The 22,660-nt window shown below is 34.6% G+C and overlaps 1 protein-coding gene across 4 annotated transcripts in view; it reads right to left on the bottom strand.

Annotated features, from left to right (window-relative positions):
* Positions 1–281: 281 nt before the first annotated feature.
* The window catches only part of LOC128997953 (protein draper-like), a 59,148-nt gene continuing 36,769 nt past the window's right edge, over positions 282–22,660 (bottom strand). For 2 of the 4 annotated variants that reach the window (XM_054423811.1, XM_054423813.1), the window contains 14 exons: positions 21,882–22,002; positions 20,673–20,810; positions 17,533–17,744; positions 16,605–16,771; positions 15,993–16,121; positions 13,631–13,738; positions 12,850–13,014; positions 10,762–10,968; positions 9,839–10,009; positions 8,437–8,613; positions 7,879–7,989; positions 7,115–7,492; positions 6,558–6,680; positions 282–2,680 (listed from right to left, as the gene is read on the bottom strand). In XM_054423811.1, coding sequence (XP_054279786.1) covers positions 2,553–2,680; positions 6,558–6,680; positions 7,115–7,492; positions 7,879–7,989; positions 8,437–8,613; positions 9,839–10,009; positions 10,762–10,968; positions 12,850–13,014; positions 13,631–13,738; positions 15,993–16,121; positions 16,605–16,771; positions 17,533–17,744; positions 20,673–20,810; positions 21,882–22,002 — 2,335 coding nt within the window. In that variant the 3' untranslated portion in view covers positions 282–2,552. The remainder of the gene's footprint in view (positions 2,681–6,557; positions 6,681–7,114; positions 7,493–7,878; positions 7,990–8,436; positions 8,614–9,838; positions 10,010–10,761; positions 10,969–12,849; positions 13,015–13,630; positions 13,739–15,992; positions 16,122–16,604; positions 16,772–17,532; positions 17,745–20,672; positions 20,811–21,881; positions 22,003–22,660) is intronic. The other 2 variants (XM_054423812.1, XM_054423814.1) reach the window with 1 other exon arrangement.

The following is a 22,660-nucleotide window of genomic DNA, read 5'->3' as shown; positions in this document are numbered from 1 at the left end:
AAACACTTCAGTTGCATTAGACTACAGTGCTTATTATTTTACTAACTTCTATTATTGTATTGTTTTACTCAGTAACAGATTTTCTCCGAGGATATTTCCAACGATCCCCCAACCAAAAAAGGGGGCAGCAAGTTTTTTTATATACCGGTATTGTAAAAAATCAAATAAAGCTTTCCTAATTCTGAATATTAGGATTTTTTTTCATTAAAATTACTGTCATTAATTATATTTGAAAAAACTGTTGCTTTCAACATTAATATTAGGATAAGCAAAACACCAAATCACATTTTTCCACTTCATTTTTATTTTAGTCCTTATATTTACATTGTGAGCACTATCATACAAATAGTATATAATTGTATCACCGTTAGTGTCCAGTAAAAATATATTGCAACCATCAACTGCTTTACAAAGCAGTGTTTTTGTGGAAAGTCAGACTTAGACTTAGACTAGGCCTACAATTCAAAAGTAAAGTTTCTAAAAAACAAGGAAAAACTGCATGCATCAATATTGAATAACAAATTCATCTTTTTAAAACAGGACATATAAGAACCAAATTAAAACATAGATTTTATCCATTAAAATGATATAAAGAACTATTTTAAAACGTCATTAAAATTAAGATTTAGATAAAAGATTTCATCATGCTGAATGTTAATAAGTTCATGCTAATAACAACGATATAACTACAGTCTGCATGTTGAAATTTTTAAACCATTTAATGTCAAAAGACTTGGAAGATGTTGGATTAAAAATACAATAATTTAAAACTAAACTTAATTATAAACAAACAAAAAATATATATATATAAAATTTGAAAATAATATTAACAGTAATATACATTCCAAAATGCATTTTTGCTGCGGACTTACCCTTTAAAATATCACACAAATACAAAATATTTCTCTTAAACTAGTCTTATCACATTTAGTATTGAAACTTTGGATCAGTATTAATAATGGATCCTAACAGCAAAGAGGAAAAATTTTCGTTAAATCTGAAATATGTATTTCAAGAAAAATTTTAAGAAAACAAGGATTAATGTTAATTTTTTAAATGAGTAGATTTTCAATGCTTCTGGTTCTTGGTTCTCAGATTGAGAATTGGTACTATACCGATTTTGATGACATCACATCGCCCCTACCTTGTGACCTGGTGATCTTATTTCTTATGACACCAATAACAGGGCAAACTACTAATAGGACAATAAAAACTCCACCATTTCAACCCAATGCCATTGCTATAAATATGTCCTATATTGTTTTTTATTTATGGGTTTTGTTGATTTTAGAATTCTTGTTTGAAATTTAGAATTTGTACAATTGGGCTGTTAATTAGCTTTACAAAATGAATGTTTTTTTTATTATTTTTAGGAAATTAATAATCTTGTTTAGTGTTTATTGTAAGTTAAAAAGTATTATCTTAAAATTAAAACGGTACACTACAAAATATTAAATTTTCATAGGAAAGAACTAATAATGTTATTGTGTGTTAGACAGTAAAGTTTACACATCACAATTATTTTTTTAAGTAGACTGAAATTTAAAAATTGCAGAAATACAGCCATTGCAGTATTTAAAAATTCAGTTAAAAGATTTACCAGTTATTAAAAAACAAACATTGATGATATGTTTCTGTATTGAAAATTGATGAACCTACGACTAGGCCCAACATTAATAATTGTTTCCATAAATAGAAATAATTTTATGCTTTTCAACTAGATTGAATTATATATACTCTATTTAAAATTGTGCCTGAAACAAATAAATTACATTTCATAGCCTAAATATTATAATATACCTATCATGATATGTGCAGTAAAGAAATATGTTCTAAATTTTATGTATCAAATTTGTGTAAGCATTTCAGCTTAAAACTGTTTTTAAATTTGTTCTTTGGTATTGTTAATAGTCATACAATAAACATGATATAAATTTGTTTAGTTTCAATACAATGGATGTATTGTAAAAAAAGAAAAAAAAACTAGCACTTATTGATCAAATTTACACTTTAATAGACTTTATTCAGGTAACTACAAATTAATAAATGTTATTCAGTCGTATTAAAAATGTGTAATTAAAATATTTGAAAGTGACTTCACAGTTTCTGAGGATAACTGTAGAATAAAAATTACCTACTCCTATCTACAATTAAAGTTGAAAGATACTTAAATTGACAAGAGTAGATTGCATTATTTATTCATTGCACATTCAATATATCAATACATTTATAATATAGTAAAACTGTAATCAGACTATTTAAACTTTCATTCGGATGACAAATTCATGCAAATGTTTTCTATCAAAGTATTCAATATCATAAATTTTATAAAAATGATTGTCTTTATTTATATTAGAAAGTATAGTACATATATTGGAAAATTGTAAAAATTTCTATTACTATGTTAACACTATTTATAAAATGCTAAATTCATAAGCTGAACAGTTCTCAGTATGATTATCACTGCATCTTGTAACAACAGCAAGTTCGTTGTTATTATATCACAACATAGGGTGAACGTTACGAGATCGATAGTTCCACCTTTGAGGTATCTACTCCGGGAGATTAGGGTCAAGGTTGGGTTTAGGTCCTGGGTCCTTGACGACTCCGTTAGACATCTGGTGGTAGTGAGGATGCATTGATGATGTGGGTCGGTCGTACTTTAGGGTATCATATACATCTGAAAACATCACTTGGAATAACTACTGGGAACACAAGAAAATAAATGAATCAGCATGTAAAATTGAGTATGGTAATTTTACAATGTTATAACATTTAGCTCACTATTTAATACTGGTTAAGGCATTGCTGTGTTGTATGGTGGGCTGAAACTTGGAGCAGGCCAATGAAAATACCCCCGCCACAGCATACCTGCAGACTAAGCGAATTTCCATTTGCTTAATTGGATTTACACTAAAATGTCTCCTTAATGCTATTACTATTAATTAATGCCATTTAAATAGCATTAATTTAACGAATACACTACGTTTGCTGCAACAGGGAGGGTAAAAAAATCTTTTATTGTAAAATGTAATAGTTTAGTAAGAAATAAATGCATTTTCCAAATATAATCAAAATATGCTCATAAACAAGCAAACAACAACAGTTTACTTATCCATAAGAATAACATGGGAATTTTAAATTTACATTTTTTTTCCTCCGTAACCATTAGGCGCATAGTAACGCTTCAATATACTAAATTATATTTTTTTAAGCTCTACAAAATGGTTTGGAAATTGCTAAATTTGATGTTTTTAGGGTCAAAAATGAGAAAACCCAATTTTTACCCCATAAAACCCCATTCCCATGGTCCGATCATGCTGGTTTGCAAATTCGTTCGAATAAATGTAGGTTTACACGTTTATACAAAATTGCATCAAAATCGGATCATTTTTACATCGGATCATTCGGACATAAATATATACAACCTGAACATAAAACATTTATAATAACAAATCAACTGTTTATTTGGTTTTAGTTGGTGGTTTTTGATTTGTTGTATATGAAAGCTTAAATATTACGATTTTTAGTTGTAAAATGGGGCAAACCTGACTAGCTTCTGCCTTATTCTTCCTCATTTTACAACTAAAAATCGTAATATTTCAGGTATTTCTTATTCAATATTTTTGAACTTGTTATCGTTTGATAGGGAATTAAAAATGCTAAATAAAAGTGTTCTTGACATTTTTTCATAAAATTAGCCTTATTTAAGTAATTTAGGTTTAAAAAATTAAAATGGCCGCCATTTTGAAATTTTAAGTTGAATCAAGATGTATTTTTTTTCTAACATTGTTATTTTCTACCTTAACCTATATACCAAGTTTTGATTGAGAAATTTCAAAAATAAAAATGTTTTTATAAAATATACAAAATGACGGATATCTGGTTAACGAAGCGATTTTGGGAACAATTTTATTCTTGATTTTCTCTTTATTTTGACCGATAGAACCATTTCCCGGAGTTTAGCTGTTTACTTACGGGACACCCTGTATAAGCGACGGCCAAAAAATGGGTTCACGAGACAGAGCGTGATGATGTGAAAGCCGGGCTTATTTTTGGTTGAGCGCGAATCTAAGCGGAGCCTAATGGCAGGGATTCGCAGGGAATGTTTGTTGAGAGATTGGCAACAACAGCCTGGAAACACATATGAAGCCACTGCTCCTGACCAACGCACTTCCAAACACCAAAATGATTATTACTCGCATATTTTTTTGTCTCAAAGCTCACCTATAATAATCTATCAAAGTTTATTGATTGATAAACACCAGGGCCGGAACAAGGGGGGGGCAGAGGGGGCGGTTGCCCCGGGCGGCAGGGTTGAGGGGCGGCAAATTTCTGGTTGCAATAAATTTGTTTAATACAGTTTGTAAAAAGTTTTTAATGAGCCGAACGTCATAAGGAACGTCAATTAAGTAATTTCAAAACTGCATAACGTAATAAACAAACAATAATTTTACAATAGAAATCAATATAAATTGAGTAGAAAACACTGAGAGCCCTAATAGCATAGTTAGCAGCACAGAAAAGTTTGTTTATAATTTCAGCTGATCGCCATCCCTGTCAAGGCGCCATGCCGCCCTGCCTCACTGCCGTGGTTCGTTATATAGAGGTTAGGTTTGCAGGAATTTCGATAAGTCGAGGTTCAGAACCAGCGTCGATCAATATAGGTCGGGACTTGACCTCATTAAAATACAGTACAATTAAAGTAGCATGGGCTACAATACTTTACAGTACAGTGTTTACATTGTACAGTAGAACCTAAATTATCCGGCATAATAAAGGGGAGGGATCTTGAATATTGCGCAATCATGACAATGGCATTGACCTTGGTACAGATTAAAAGATATAAGTTGAAAATCACAGCTTGTTCTAACCCTCCTAAAACCTAGCCAAACACTGTACTGTATTGCGTAGTCATAAATTATGTAAAGAACAAAACAAAACAGGAGAAAGTTTTGTAAGCTACTGCCCGCGATAGGCCGGTAGGCTACTTACAGTACAGTACTGATTTATCACAACAGAGGAATGTCAATAATAATCATTAACTATAGCATTGGTGTTGCTAATGCTAGTTGAAACAAATCGTATTGAAAACAATAAATTATTAGATAAGTCATTATAAAAGTGTATAATCATAGCCAACTTAAGGATAGTAAAAATACTCGTAAAAGGAATGTTAAAAAAACGATGTTGTTATTCTTTTTCTTTGGTTTTGTTTTTATATTCTTTCTTAGGTTTTTCTTTATCAAAAAAATTGTACAATTCACCATAGTTATCCCATATCGCCCAATCACAGCTTACTAAACATTACGTCGTCATCAGTCCTCAGTGAATGAAATCAGTTCTCAATTGCAACATAGCGCGCGCAGAGACAGCAGACAAAGATGTAAAACGGAGCAGACGAATGTTAGCGAAAGCGATGACGTGACCTTTCCATTTCATTTGATAAAGAAACAGATTTTCCCAAAACAATAATTGGGTGGGGGATTTGTTATATCGAGGGAAAGACGTAGACAATTTGTTATGCAGAGGTTAAATTCGCAATGTAGATGTTCTGACAATGATAAATTTGTTATATTGAGGTGTCTTATTTTAGCCGAAATCACGAAAAATTCGTTAAATCAAGGTCGTTGTTATAGTTTGTTCGTTATGTAGAGGTAAAATATACATTGTGTCTTATGGAGAGTTCTAGGGGATTTAAAAAAATTCGTTATGTCAAGGAATTCGTTATATCTACCTATTCCACTTTACCCTCCATTTTTGTTTAATTTGTGAGGGATTTTTTGTTGTGGGTGAAGTGGGGGAGGGGCGGCAAATTTTAGTTTGCCCCCACTCAAAAATTGTCTAGATCCGGCCCTGATAAACACAACAAGCCACGTTTGTATGAAATCAGATAATAGAAGTCATTAACGAATTAGATTGTTCTGTTTGCACCATTGTAATTCAGTTTAGATACAGTAGGCATTACATAAAATCCCCGGGTATTTTATAAGTGGATGAATGGGTATTTTTCATAAATACCTGATAAATTGGGACAGTTTTTTGGATAGGCTAATTTTAACTAAACCTATTTAAATTGTACAATTGGAAGATCTACATGTATAAAACTAAAATGTATTTAGAGATACTGACTATTTAGATACAAAAATGGTATGTATTAGCTGAGCTTAATCGTGGTTGTAATCTAAGAACATTCTTTCCATTATTCTTACACTCTTTCAAAACATTAAGCAGTAAAATGTTGAAAATAATATTCTGTAGTTAGCTTGTAATGTTATTTATGTAAACATTTATTTTATGCTTGTTAAAACTTAGTGTTGTGATTTTTTAAATCAATTTTATTAGTACCTAATCTATCAGTTTGGTCCGCGGCTTTTAAAGTTTCGAGCTCGTGAACCCGATTTTTTAAGCCGTGGTGCAAATACTGGTCATTTCCGGAATCTGGGCTCGGACTACGATAGACCCAAGCTCGTGAACCGCCTCTTAGTGTAACTATAATAGCTTAACAAAAGTAACCCTCCTATAAATCATTTTGAATTTACAATTTTGAAACTTACCACCTCCTTTACTCTGTATTTCACAATACAGGTGATCCTTGTCAATATCAATATCAGTGTACACATTGGGGTTGTTCAGATCAGCGTCTTTGTTTTTCGCCACAGCATCGAACCCATAAGCTCCTAAAACAAACAGTACAGGATTGATTTACATAATAAAAACTCCATAGCGCTTTTAAAAATACAATGTTTTAAATCTTAATGTAACACTTTATCAGTAGGGTGTCTTTCGATTACTGTGAGCAAACGGCTACCATTTTTGACTTGGTTGTCCATTTGAGGTCTGGTTTACGGCATTGTTTTGCGTTTAACAAGACCTTTAATTTGATGTACATATAAACCTATGCTGCTTACCTTTAAGATTTTCAACTTACTCCCTATGGGCCGTCCCTCATTGATGACATCCGATTACCTTGTACACAAAAAAGTAGCTTACTAATACCGATATGCCAAATTTGGTTGTGATTTCTCTTTTATGTTTTAAAGTTAATAAAGTTGTCCTAAGACTTAATTGTCACTCTGTATAATAGTATGAGATTAATGTGGTGAACTTTTACCTTTACAACTGTCATCGTCATCATCTTGAAATCCTGGTCCAAACTTCTGACGTTCAAGGTTGCTGGCTTTGTGTGATCCCAAGTTGTTTCGAATAGTTCTGTTGTTTAGGAGGCTGGAGCTATCTTCTGGTTTCTGATAAGAGTAGACAGGGTTGTCAAAATGGTTTTGATCCATAGCAGAGCCGTTAGGATCAGCTATGTAGTGAACTCTTGCAATTTCTGTCTTGAGGTTGGCAACTCTGTGCTTGTGGTAGAAGTACATGGCTGCAATTACTCCTATTAGGATTATAACTATCAGGATTGCCAATACAAAGCTGCCCATTCCTCGGTCGGGAGCTGGAGCTATGAATATACGATCTCTTGCAACACAGCTATCACCTGTAACAAAACACATTTTTATCTAAATGCACATTTGCCTCAAGTTACTGAATATTTTACAGCTGTTCACGGTTGTAAAGTGCAACAGAGCAGATGTATTGTTTATTAACGTGAAAACTGTGAAAGGTTATGAACCCTTTAAAGAACCATTTAGTTGTGAATATGGACCTTAAATTCCAGTTGATAGTCTCCTAAGTATTTTTTAATCCTTCTTGATGATGAGATTATCCATTTAATAATAATTAGCAACAACACTACTAAGCCTATGTCAAAAAGCAAAGGGCAAAACGAGGGATGGTTTGGTGGGATTAGAGAAAAAATTACCATACTAGAGTGGATGTGAAAAAAATCACTTTGTAGGGTTTATACATAATATGACTATATACCTGCAAATCCATGTTTGCAGACACAGCCATTGGAAGCATGGCAGATGAAATTCTCATTTGGGCATTCACATGGAGACATACAATGATCACCATAGTAGCCTTCTGGACAAACTGAAACAAAGAGGAAAATAATTCTTTCCATTTTGCAGACAAAAAAAATAGCCACAAAGGATATGCTGACACAGACAACCCGTACTTTTGATTCCACATATTCTTACAATATAACTATTCACTTTTTGCTGCATTACTTGTTTGTGGGAATTTCACTAATATATTTTTCAGCATGTAAAAAAATAAAAGATCATGGTAAAAAATATGAATATATAATCAAATTCCAAATCTTGAAACGTTGTGAAAACTTTAATTGAAATGGTAAATGCCAAATAACTTTAATAAAACCTCAAATAACAAGAACATATCTTTACCAAAATTAACTTCAACTTAAAACAAGGAATGATATTATAGTGGTGATCAGTTCAATTATTAGAGATGATTAAGATAACTAAGATGGAGTTTATATTTTTAGTAAAGGTTTTAGAAATGTTTTAAGACACATACTTTCACTACATTGTGTTCCGATCCAGCCTGGAGGACATCTACAGACTCCGTCATTGAGCCGACATCGACCACCGTTGAGACACTTGCAATGTTGAGTGCAGTTAATGCCGTAGGTTCCTTCAGGACAGGGCTGAGCACATGTAGGGCCCATCCACCCTTGTAGACACTGGCATTGTCCTGTAAAATATATTGTTTGTTTGGAAATCAACGGTACCAGTGTCAAAGTGACATTTTAGCGTGCACCAAACTGTTTTAACCCCAGCAAATTATCTTGCTAGGTGTTGGTAGGGTGTTGAAATCAATGCTTGTGTAAAAACAAAAACCCTGCCAAATTTGAAAAAAGTTTGCAGTAGGTTTATGAGAAAAATCTTAACTAATACACAACATAATAACATAACATAACACATTGTAATAATGTAATAACAAAATGTCTTAAGAAGATAATAGTGGAAAAGTACCCAAAAAGGATACGGTGAATTGATCTCATTGGGTGACTGATTTTGCCACGAAACTCTACCAGTGGTGTAGTGGGAAGGAACGGCATTCCCACTCAATTTTTTCCAAAGAACCTATATATTGGTAATCGACCAGTATTTTTCTTTGAAAACAGTGAGCGTTTCCACACTTGAAAATTTCTGACTACACGATGTAGGTCTAGTCTAGTGCCTATAGTAACAATAAAAAAAAAAAATACTTATGTGGTGTCTTGGAAAAGGTACAACAACGCCCCCCCCCCCCCCACCAGCTAGTGGAGGAAGACCCCGTGACTCAGAGCATATTTTAAGGGATTTCCACTGGGCGACAGTGGTGCCGGACTTACCGGGGGGTCTGGAATACCTCCCATCAAAAAAGGGGGGTCCTAGCCCCCCCCCGGAAATTTTTGCATAAATTTTAGTGAAAATTACACATTTCTATGTATCTTTTAATGAATTTTTTCGATTATATTTGCTTGTAAATAGTCCATTTAATCTCACTTAATTACGTATTCTAGAAGGTTGTAACAGGCCAAGGCTCCCTTCACAACCTCTTAGGCCAAAATCATAGCTCAATACTCTAAAATATTTCCATAATGTGATTTTTTAAATTCCAATACGTTTAAAATTTGAATTATTAAAAAAAAATTGCTGGCACCACCCATAGTCACTGGGCGACAAAATCCCAGCACTGGGCGACATTTGTGTCGCCCAGTTAACATGTTATTTTATGCCCTGCCGTGACTAGGAACAGTTATTGCCGTTCGGATTCTTCCTTACTGAAGAACACACAAGTAGTATATTTACGGACAACATACTAGAGCTGAAAGCACATGGTCGTCCCATAACCAAGTTTCTACTGTATCTTACTTCTCTGTGGTACCGCACATATATTTTAAGTGTAAAGAGAGACGCAAACTAGGTGTTACCTGTAACATGATGACAATCTGCTCCATTCTTGCAAGAACATTTCTTGGAGCAGTTCTTGCCGTAGGTGCCAATGGCGCAAGGATTCTGGCAAGTGACCCCTCGGTAGCCAGGGCGACAAGAGTATTCTCCCGTCACGTGATCACATGTTCGGTTGCCTTGTATAAGCAAAACTACATCATTACACTCTGTGTTAATACAAAAATGCCACCACCGCTTGAACGTAAATCAAATCTCTACATAAATATACTCACTTAAAATTTATAAAAATAAATTCAATGATGTTTACTGAAATGTAAATTAAAAGTAAACGTAAAGATTAAGTTCACGGTTAGTCAGTTAGTTAATGGTGGGAACTTGCCAAAGGTAAGGGATATACCATATAGGTGGTTAACAAACAATTAGAAATACCGTAAAAAATATAAACAAAAAATTAAAATAAAAACAGAGGCTGCTCGTTTATTATTGTCCCTCTAATAGACAATAATAGATCTATAAACTCAGCTAATAAACTACTATATAACAAATACATATGCATTGGATTTACATCCAACTGAATTTTTTGAGGTTATGTTTTGACTTTTGAGTAAAATGCTGCGACTATCTTGTTTACGATGGAGTGAAATAGACCAATAGCTTATACAGATAATTGTGAATTGTCTTTCAATCTTTCTGAGGAGGAAGATAATAATTTAAGGCAAAATTATAATGAATAAGGAAGTCATAGCTGTTTTTGGAGGTCATTAAAAGAACCAAAAAAGTAGGAAAGCCTTTGTAATCAGCTACAGTGCAATTAATAACAGTAACCCAATGGGTTTAGCATTACATACCACATTATAGGCCTAAAATAAACAACTGAATTGACATATTTGGATCTTATTATTGATTCTGATCTTAATAGTTGTAGCTGATTTGTAACACTTACCATAACCTCTTCTAGGACACTCTTCTTTGCAGCCGAGACCATAGAATCCCTCAGAACAAGTTTCCGCACAGTGAGTGCCAGTCCAGCCGCTCATACACTCGCAAGTACCCTCAAGTTGTGAGCATGAAGCGTTGTTTAGGCAGTTGCATCTCTTGGTACAGTCGATGCCGTACATTCCCCACTCGCACTGACTGCCACACTTTAGTCCTGCAATCAAGATATCAGAAATCAGAAATCTTTATTCACGATTGATCTTATTACATGAAATAGGCTTCGTGATACAATATAAATCTATCATAATACTAAAGATAAGAAAATCTACACATATAACAATCACAAACCTATATAATACTACTGACAATAACAACATTTCTTGATCAATTCTATCTACAAATTAATCTAGGATCACAGGACAGTCTAAAAACTGAGTTAAACAATAAAGCGGATTTTTTAATAGCCAATCGTGAATTTTCTTCTTGAAAACATTGACTGGTGCAGTTCTAGCATATGAAGTTTATTAAAAAATCTAATGCAGTTAATTTTGTGAGATGACCCAGTTTTGGCTAATCTGTGCATTGGGATATCAAGTCTCACCTTCCCTCTTGTGTCGTGGTTGTGTATGCTCTCTCTTGTGACAAATTCTTGTAAGTTCATTTTGATGTGCATTAATGAGCAAAGAATATACAAATTTACAACAGTGAGTATTCTAAGTCTAATAAATAATGGACAAATCCACCATGGAGATCAGCGATTTGAATTGCTTAAGAAAAATGTATTATCCATACAGAATCTTAAATCTCAAAACTAGCCTATTTAATATTACAAAAACCACATAATAACTTGGATAGCAGTATATGGCTAATACATTTTAAACCTAAAAAATCCCCACTGCAGCAAACTTGCTCACTAAGCGAATTTCCATTTGCCTAATTGGAATTTCACTGAAATATTTCTATTAACAGGTCAGATTTATTTACATAAAAAAAAATACATTATGTTTAACGAGAACTTAGCTTTAATTCTACAGGGTTTTAAAGTTAGTTGCTTTAGTGAAATGTACATAACCTTAGTCTAAAAACATTTGCCAAATTTGATAAAAAAAGTATACATAAACAAAACCACTACAGCAGTTTACTTATTCTGCAATAGAATAAACATGGGGAATTTTCTCTGTAACCATTAAGCTTACAGCTAGGCTATACTATTTTTTAAAGCTCTACAGACTAGATGGAAAGAAATTGCAATATTTTATGTTTTGAGGGGTAAAAAATGGAAAAAAACAACTTTAATAATAAACCTGGCCGATCGCTAGTTTACATCATACATTTACTATTTAGCTAACTTTCAGTCTTACATATTTACCACCAAACACAGTAGTGTAATAGGCCTATCTTAACCTGTTATGATTACAAAGTTGGTTAGCTGGCTAACTTATAACCTAGTCAAGGGATCCTATGCTATGCCTATGTTTACACCAGACCATTGAAGGTCTTGGTTTACCAACCCCCCTCAAAATAGGCAGCTTACAATTCTCTAATGGCCAACAACTAACCTTAAAATGTTTAGAAAACTAAAAGTATTGCTGCTAATACAAACCAAGCAGTTCTCTTTTAAAATGATGGGTTATTTTGTAACTTACGATTACAGCAACCGAAAAAAGTAATAAAAATACTTTGTTTTAGGCTATAGGCAACAGATAATAAAAATAGATTTCAGTTAGCCTTTGCTTTATATAAAATTTATTTAAAGACTGTTTACTGTTTAGTAATATTAGATAAAATCTTAACTAACTAATTTACCTTAATATTAAATTAATATTAGTACATAAAAGTATAATTATCAAAATGTAAAAATAATTGAATCTGAACCTCTCAATAGTCAATATCAATTCAAACTGATCCTTAATGAACTGAACTAAAATTTCACCTCTAATTTTCTAGAGTAAAATTTGCACTACTGTAGGTTTAAAACAAATTTTACAAAAAAACATTACACAGACACTCTTGATAGCTGTTTTGTTGCAACTCTTACAACTCATTACTATAATTTTTGACTCATACTTTGAGTACAAGATGTGGATCAACGTACCTTTATACCCGGGCAGGCAGAGGCATTGTCCAGTGACAGGATCACAGCTCGGAGAGTGTTCAACATAACAGTCACACTGCTGTTTACATCCACGACCCCAATATCCCAGCTCACATTTCTCCTCACAATACTTGCCTTGGAAACCAGGCGGACAGATACATGTGCCTACAACACATCTTTCACCATCAGCTCATAAATTAAACCTCCAGGGGGCAAGACTAAAGTTCACCCTCCTAGCCGTGAAATGGCAGTGCTGTTGAGGAGATTGTCACAAACTACTCACTACAGTAATAAATTGTCTCAAACTTAATTAACGATCTTGAGCCGGCAAAACCTCATTTTCGGCTCTAGATACTAAATAAACTACATTGGAAAATATGTAAACATAGACTTATAGATTAACACAAAACTACAAGAAAAGCTCAAATTTTGAAACACTGTGTACTATGTCTAATGGTTGTGAAACAAAAAACATTCAGATGTAAAATTAAGCATGCCATTAGGGATGCTAATCTATAGTCCTTAGACACATATGACGGCTAATGGCTAGGCCTATATTAGTTACTATTTTTGTCATTAAATAATCAGTTAAACAGAAATAGTCCTTAAAGACCATTTTTAGAACATTAAAAAAACTGTAATTTAAAATTGTTAAATAAATAAATGGGAACTGCAAGTTACAAAACTTCGAGTAATAAAGGTTGAGTTTGAAACATAAAAATGTCCACTAATAGAATATGTTAAATTAACTTAAAATTTAGACCGATGACTAAAAACTTACCATTCTGGGGGTCACAGACAGCATTGTTCTTACAAAGGCATTGTTCTGTACAGTTCTTGCCGTAGAAACCCTCTTTGCAAGGTCTATCACAGCGTAGGCCAAGCCATCCTACAAACACAGACATATAAACTCATTACAATAGGAACAATAAGACTGGTCACTGAGAATGGACTGTTGACAAAACATCTGCAGACGTGTGTGTAGTGTGAAAGATGAGGACCTATTGGTCAGAGGAGCTGATTGGAAACCTGTAAGCGTTCATTATTTGGCTGCACTTGGACAACCTCTAAGGACGTTAACCTAATTGGGGTGTGCTATAATTCCACCCTGAATGAATTGCCCTTCAGGTTAAAAAGCGTTGCCATATCTGCTAAGAATTTGGCATATCAAAGGACAAAAAATTTTACGCTTTTTTAGGAAGGTGTTTTTAAAGGAAATGAATTGATTTTGAAGTGAAAATAAGAGAGTATTGAAATTAAATGGGATATAAAGAAATATTGATTCTGAGAGTAAAATTGGACTTGGTTTCACATTGATTTTACTCACTCACAAACTAATAATTACATTTTTTTATAAAAGTAAACACAAAACATTTTTACAATTAGAAACATATGATTTAAATAAATAAATCATGGTAAAGTCTAACCAGGATGAATGAACCTTATAAAGAGTAACTGCTTCACAACCAACAAATTATTGAGACCCTAACCCCATGAGAAAGTTACTCAATATCTGTGATAACGATATATTTTCTATATTGTCTTAGGTTTTTTTTTTTTTTAGTCAGAGGGGGTAAAAATGCTTTTACGCACACAGGTAGCCAGCCTATAGTGTGAGACTAAAAAAACCCCTCTACTCTGTTGGACACAGACCTGGGATTGTTTGTCACATTACTTCAGGTCAGGTCCAGGTGGAACTTTGGGTAGCACCGGAAGTGACACTCATCGTCCGCGGGCCTTCTGTAGTATCATGCATGAGGAGGCGGAACCGGAGGTAATCCTCTATAATGCACATGAGGTATGCCGGGATGTGTAAGGTGTTCTCCATAGCGTCCAGCATATCGCACCATCTCGCAGAAATAAATGCGTTTCGCACATCGAGTGTAACGAGCAGCACAACCCGACAAGAATAGTGATTAAAATCCTCAGCTCTTATCACGGCTCGCTTCACCTCCTCAATAGCGTCGACCCTTGATCGCCCCTTCCTGAAGCGTACTGATGAGGGCTTAGGTCCCCCGCAGCAGCCACGGCTGAATTCAGTCAGGAACGGAGCAACTTCTCTTGGACTTTACCAGCCGTTTCCAACAAAGGGGTCTGTAAGAAGATGGCAGTTCTGGGTCTCCTTTCCCCTACCCTACAAGCACGAGCCTAGCTTTTTTCCAGCACAACGGATATACCCCCTCTGCCAGGCAGGCGTTGTACGTGCTCAGAAGATTCAGAGGATTGATTGAAAAAACCTTCTTGAGAGCCTCGCCAGGTACCCCATCAGGTCCAGGAGACTTGTTGTTTTTTAGGGATAGAATGGCAGTCTCCAGCTCCTCATGAGTGAAGAGTGAAACATCGTCCATCCTCCCAAACTTACGCAGTATGCGCAGCTTATGATCCGGAAAAAGGAATTTTACAACCCTCTCCATAGTGGCCCCCTCCATTACGGAAGGTGGAGAGCGGGTGGTGAGTTTTTGTGCTACTAGTTTGTAACCCTGGCCCCAAGGGTCGGAATCAACATCATCCCTTAGTGTTTTACAACAATTGTGTTTGCTCCGGTTGATGGCCCGGCGGAGAGACTTCCTCGCCACCTTATACGTCTCCAACTTATGTCGTCTATCCACGGATGCCCTGGCCCTGGTAGCGAGTCATCTAGCTCTCAAAGCAGCTCAACGCAAATCCGTGATCTCGGCAGTCCACCAGTATACCTATCGCAACGGAGTCTATTGCGGGGCATTGACTCATCACAAGCCGAGGCAATCAGCTCCATCATCGATGTAACTGATACCTCTGCATGAGCCATGCCAGGTGCGGCAGGCACCGCTGGCACTCCCCGCAGGATGTTGTCTTAGGGTACTGCTAGTACACCTGTAATCTATCGTAAAAGTTTTAGGAGACAGATTGTATTTGAGAGCACTGTTGTTGAATAAATCGTTTTCTCTTATTTTATGAAAAACTGTTTAGTATGTGCTTTCCTACACTTTGGCTATTTTACCAGAGGACAATAGCTAATAAATGTGGTGTTTAATTAGGTTAAAAACTCCAATCAATCAAATAACAAAAAATAAATATCAAGAAACAAAATCAACTCAAAATATGCCAGACAGAAATATACCTGAAAATTGTCTTTGGTTGACCTATGAGAAATTAATACTAACCAGGAGTACAAATACATCGGCCTGTGTCGGGTAGACAGGTAGCTCCGTTCATACACTGACATCGTTGGGAGCAGTCTTCTCCATAGTAGCCTTGAGGACAGGTCTCACTGCAATTTTCTCCTCGGTAACCTAAAACAAAAGCCCAAAACAATATGATCAGTATCAAAGAAAATCTGAGGTCAAGTTAAAAGAGCATATTTTTATACAGGTAACTCTTTGAAATCCAAAGATTACTCAGTAATTTAATTCAGCCTATTTTAAAATTACACTTTCCCCTCATGGTATTAATATAAAAATTAAAATCAATTTAAAACAAGTTTTCAAATAATGTACACAAACTTATTAGAGATTAAAGTTCACCTATCCTGTCTACCTTCTGGCAGATCAACAATTGTACTGGTCATTACCAGCTGGTAATTTGGTGTTCGAAGCATTACAATTTTACTTCTTTTCTCTCAATCCTTGAACGCCATTGGTCCGTTACTTTATCACACTAGTGCTGTATAAGTAAACAATGCGGTGAAGTAAATATTTTCCATTCTAACAATTTAATTGAAAAAGCTAGTTCAAAAAAACATCTTAGGTGAATAGTATTTGTCTAACAGGTGTTACCTTGAGCGCAGATACAGGTGCCATTGTTGGGTAGGCACTGAGCGTTGTTTTGACATACACATGCGTTACGACACCCGAGTCCGTAAGTGTAGAGAGGACATGGTCTGGCACACTGGGCTCCATCCCACCCTACCTTACACTCACATTGGCCAGTCCATGGATGGCACCTGCAAACGACAATACATCATGTCAACGACCACAATCAACACAATACTTGTTTATTTTCTTCTGTAATAGTATATGGGGTCTAAATGGTTTAGGCTACCATGCTGCTAGCCATTCCAGTATTATATTCCATTTTCATATTTTTGCATCGTCTACCTACAATGGCATATCGGTTTTATGTTCTACAATGGCAACCACAGATCTAGCCAGATCGGATTGAAGACCTGATGTTTTTGTCAAACTGATGATGGACTCCAGAAGTCCAAAACTATAGGAGTGTACTTCTAAAAACGGATCACTCGGAGCAAGGTAACCTAAGCCATTTAGCTTAAATTTAGTGATCCAGAAGCTACTACAGTACACCAATAAAATATTAAGGGCTGGCGACTGGGGCGCGAACCAACAACATTGCTTCCTTTATTTCACAGATGGTCACACTACCAACTGAGCCACTGACTCCACAAAATTTCCTTAGGTTAATCTAAATGTAATGTATACTTAAATAGCAACCTAGCAGACGCACAGGCAGCGCTTGCCTATGTCTGGATTTTCTAAAAAATAAATCAAATAAGTTAAAACAGAAATGTTCTTTTTATTTTAGTTTTAGTTTATATTTGTTATTGTTACATATAAAAAGTATTTCTTTTGTATTTTTGTATTATTTTGGGAAAAATAAACATATTATTTAATTCATTTAATTTATTCATCTATTATTTATTTTCTCAGTGAATAAATAAAGTAATAAACTATGAAAGCCACTTACATTTCTGTGTTTTCAGTGTTACAGTCGCAAAGACTAGCACATTCAGGTCCGTAGTATTTATCAGGACAATTCCTAACCGAGCAGGTTTTGCCGCTCCAACCGTTCTGGCACTTGCAGCTGCCGTCCACGTGGTTGCAGGTTGAGTCTCGTTCACAGAGACATTTCTGTTGGCAGCCGAGACCCCACTTGCCCTCCGGACATCGCTCTGAACACTGCCAATCATAATATTGAGGTTAAAAATGTAAGATCAATGCCAAACTGACAAATCAAACCATCAAAGAAACTAAGGGCGGGTTTCTGATTCAGGTATTAGCGCTAGTCTTAGACTAAAGCTCACTTTAGTACTGGACTAAGAAAAATATCTTTCTGATTCGAGAACTTATAAGTCAGCGACTAATCTTAGTCAAGAACTACTTTTTAAGTCTGAACTAAAGAAATTATGCTTTAGTCCACGGATTAAAACATGCTAGATTTTAATCCTGCACAGGGGTAGGATTAATTTTAGTCGTCCACTTTTTTTGTGTGTTAAAATTGAAGGGGATTATGGATTACATTGATTATCATGATTTTTACCGTTTTTGTGGGCCGCGAATTCGTCGTGAGCGGGAAAACAATCCATTTGATGACTTAAGTTAGGATGAATTCAAGGATAGGTATATATTTTCAAAAAAACTCTGTGAGATAATAAAATAGAAGAGAATAAAATAAAATAAAATAAAATAAAATACGAAATAGAGTTGTAAATAGTTTAGGGTTTTATCTTGTGCAGACATCATCCAGAGACCTTTTTCTCCTAAAAGTTGTAATATTTCATTTCATACATTCATAATTTAGTATTGAGTTTCTTAAAATATGTTAATTTTGTTCATACACCACTTTACAATTTCCTTGTCTTAAATCACTCATCAGAAAGTAATCCAGATCAATAATTATAGGGCTGGCCTAGTATACATTTAAATTATTTATACAGTTAACTTATTTAAAAGAAATAGGATGAAACACCAATCCTACCTTTAAAATTTTACGATACAACTAGTTTATAACTATTATAAAATATATTACAATGATAAATGAATTAAAAGAGAAATAACCTCAAAACCAAGGTTTGACTGAGATCGTTGTTTGTTTACTATTTCAGAGCAGTGGGCACATCAAACTGACAGTGTTGCAAGCACGGCGGCACAAATTACCCTACATTTCCCTTGAAAATCATGAGCTCTTTTAATCCCTGACTAAACTAAGTACCCGCGTTAAATTAGTCCGTGTATCCTTAATCCTTGACTCAGAAAGTGAATTTTTAGTACATGACTAATTTTAATCCATGACTAGCCTAGTTCTGGACTTATAAATCCCTGACTCAGAAACCCGCCCTAAGGATGTTTGTAAGTTATGTCTGTACTCTCATATACCAGACTTGAAAAGCTACTCAAACAATATAACAAAACAGCTTCAACAGAAAGGCCACTAAACATTTTAGGCTCTGTTATAGGTGTTAGAAAGGTTTTTTTTAACTACAACACTACTAGCCAATAAGCTATGGACTGGAAAAGGGGGAGTATATGGTTGCCAGTATAAAGAAATATTAGCTTTAGGAATTATACATTTTTGTTGTGTGCATTTGTCATAATGTCATCATGACAACTACTTACTCTTACTCTTACTCCCATGGCCATCGATACCCAAGGTGGTATTTGGCCTCGCCAACTTAGGCCCGATTTCACCAAATTCTCGCTAACGATGGTTTAGTTAAACTTCGGTTAAAACTAACCGATGATTTAAACTACAGTCAAGGAAATCTGGTTTCACCAATGAAAACGCGTCAAAACTAACGCTGGTTTTATAAACGAGAGTTTAGAGTAAAATCCAGGTGGCAGTGGCAGTGAACTGTCATAATACCGGGCTGTTACGGGAGCAAGTAAACATAACCTAGAAAATAAATCAGTGTTTATGAGGAGGTGAAAACAAAACTGGAGACAGCAAGCTTACAGGATTCTGAGCAAAATAACAACAGAAAGCAAGAATAAATACCAAAACAATTAACATAAGTAAATAAAGGCAAAGCAATGTTGATAAAATATATTCGAGGAACAAATTGGTTGAGTTTTGTGGTCGAGTCAAGACTCATCACATCCAATCCAACTTTTTACAGGGATGTTTAATATTCTGTTTGTTCACTATAACCAGTTTGGTACATTTGAAGTAGTGAAAAAAAACTGGAGTAAAAAAATACAAGAACGAGACACAATATAGATAACACCAAAATAATTATTTTGTATTGTTATATTGTTATATTGCTGTTGATATAACTGCTTAACAAAATTGACATTTTCCATCAATTCTCAGTAAAGCTGACTAACGACTTAAAAAACTACTCAGTAGGTCTCATAACTACTCATAATGATAATCATTATGTGACCATTGTATCATTGATCATATTGATGTGATGTATCATTGATGTGACCTAAATGATGCAATAGTTTACAATAGGTTGTGTTTTCAGTTTGGTTTCAAAGGTTGGTGTATTTAATAGAAATTAGTCATCGATATCAGTGCATTATGTTGGTGATTCAATTCAACTTCAGTAGACTCCCTCTTATAAGGATTCCTCGGGGTCCCGAGTCCAGTCCGAAAAACAGGTTTTTCAGTTAAACTGACGTCCCCTAAACTCATTAAATTAGGAACGTCTAATGCATAGTATATAAGCCAATAATGACTATTATGTAAAAATAGTAAAACTAGACACTAATTGCTGTACCAAGGATTTGTCAAGGCCTTGTACATTTTAATTTTTAAATCTTGATCAAACAACTATTACAATTTGTAAACAAATCCAAATATTTAACTTAATTTTGGGAGAGCATTGTATTTAGACATGTGATCACTAGTGTCAAATTTGTCCCACAAGAAAAGTTGTTTCAGTACTGCCCACTTCCTCCAATCCAGTTCGGTTAAACTGATGTTCTCATCAAAATTGTCCAGTTAAGGAAATGTCACTTTTGCCGAGTATTGTCCAGTTAAACCGATATCTGGTTAAGATGTGTCCGGATAAGAGGGAGTCTACTTTATATCTACTTGTATCTTAAAGCTAGCTACAAATTTAACATGGGAATTGAATGTATACTAGTTAGCTATATACTGACTCTGTCTCCATGGAAGCCTGGCTTGCAGCGGCACACCCCAGTGATGTGGTGACAATCGCCTTGATTGAGACAGTCACACACTTGTTCACAGTTCTCACCCCAGAAGCCCACAGGACAACGGTTGGCGCAAACATCACCCTACGTCAAAACATTACATAATTGACGTTCAACTAAAGTCAAGTAATTTATATGTATAGAATCAAACGTTGCTGTATGCATTCCCAAACTGATTGTGCAAAAGAAAGTTATGAGGATTATGAGTGATTTCATTATTTCACTCTAAGCTATTGTTAATAAAATAGAAACAGAAACTGTAGGAAATCTTACATTGATTATTAACCCATTGGCGCCGACCTACGGGCGTTACTCGTACGCCTGTGCAGGCCCGGCGGCCGACTTACGAGTGCCACTCGTGTCACCGCTAGGCAGCGCCATTAGTTATTTAGTTATTATTATTTTTCGCCCTTTTTGTTTCTTCCTACTATTATAATGTTTATAAATATCTTGCTTCTTGATTTGCGTTTTTACTCATTTATTTTAGCGAATAACAAACAATTTTGTGTTGCCATAGAAACCACATATCACCAAAAATCAGCTGCGGTAAGGTAAACAAACATTTAAAAAAAAATGTTATTACTTATAAAAGCACACAACTTTTGATTTTTCTACGTAGGGAATCGATTGAACTTTATAATAGTAGTGTTATTTGGTGTCTGGATTAATCTTGGAATTTGTATATCAACTTTACTTTCAAAATATTGTTTTAAAAATTTTTATTTTTATAATCTTTATATATATATATTTTTTTAGTTTAGAACTTTGACTATCCAATTACCACTTTTCTGTAGACAACTTTACTGTGAAGAAAATGGTGAAAGAATTATTAATTTATTACCTAAGGTTTTCTTTCTATAGCAGTTAGAGTAAAAGTCTACAAATTCGGTAAAATTAATTGCCGCCAGAGGGTGCTGCAGGTAGCGCATTAATTCCTTCCCCAATGGGTTAAAGATTCTTTATTTGCTCATCAGACAATTAACAATCATAAAATACCGTGTCAATAATAATAAATATAAAATAATTTAATCTAATCAATAACAAAACAACAGACTAGAATTACAATTTCGTGGGTTTTGAGAAAATCTAAGACCAAACTGAAATAAAGGGAATTTGTCTGGGCATTTAGGGATATCTGGGATTGTATAAACTCACCGACCAGCCTGGAGGACAATAGCACTCCCCAGTAGAAGGGTTACAAGTACCTCCGTTTTGACAACTGCATTCGTTGCGGCACTCCACGCCATGGGTACCCTCCGGACAATGCTTCTCACATCTGTACAACAAACCAGAACTGTCAAAATGTTATATTAAGACACAGAGTCAAATCAAATTAAAAAATCTATAACTCAAACTGACAAGTAAATTACAGTATCAGTGGCGTTATAGCAATCATATCACCAATACATGTAAGTAGTGTAAATAGCTGTTTGAAATTATTAAATTGCATTGAGCAACAAGTTTTAGTGCCGAATTGGTGCCGTAGTCAGGTTGTTATTAAATGGACATTTTACTGTAGTCACCTTTTGTGAAAACCGTTATTTTAAAAAACATATTAATGGTATCAGCAAACTGACACGTACTTTCTCCCATAGGCCTAAGCTTGTAAACAACCTTCATCATAAGCGGTGGGAGTAACTATGATATTCTATAGGGATAAATCACAAAAGTTGCAATAACTTTTGAGCCATAATTGTTACAGCAATGGGGGGTTGCACTATTTTTGTTTAGAATTAAAAGGACCATAACAATCTGATATTTTGTTATTTTATGGGGTTTTTATGGGAAAATAATGTAAGTTACAATAACTTTGGAACCGTAGTATTTACAGAAATGGAATTTGTACCATTTTGTTTAGAATTTAAAGGACTATAACATACAAAATTTTTATCAAAATCGTTCAGGCCGTTTTTGAATTTTTATGAAAAAATCAC

This window comes from Macrosteles quadrilineatus, unplaced genomic scaffold (genome assembly GCF_028750875.1).
Source record: "Macrosteles quadrilineatus isolate MER2022 unplaced genomic scaffold, UCM_ALF_1.0 Scaffold_7__1_contigs__length_78375512, whole genome shotgun sequence".
NCBI lineage: Eukaryota > Metazoa > Arthropoda > Insecta > Hemiptera > Cicadellidae > Macrosteles > Macrosteles quadrilineatus.
This window is presented reverse-complemented; position numbering and strand designations above follow the sequence as displayed.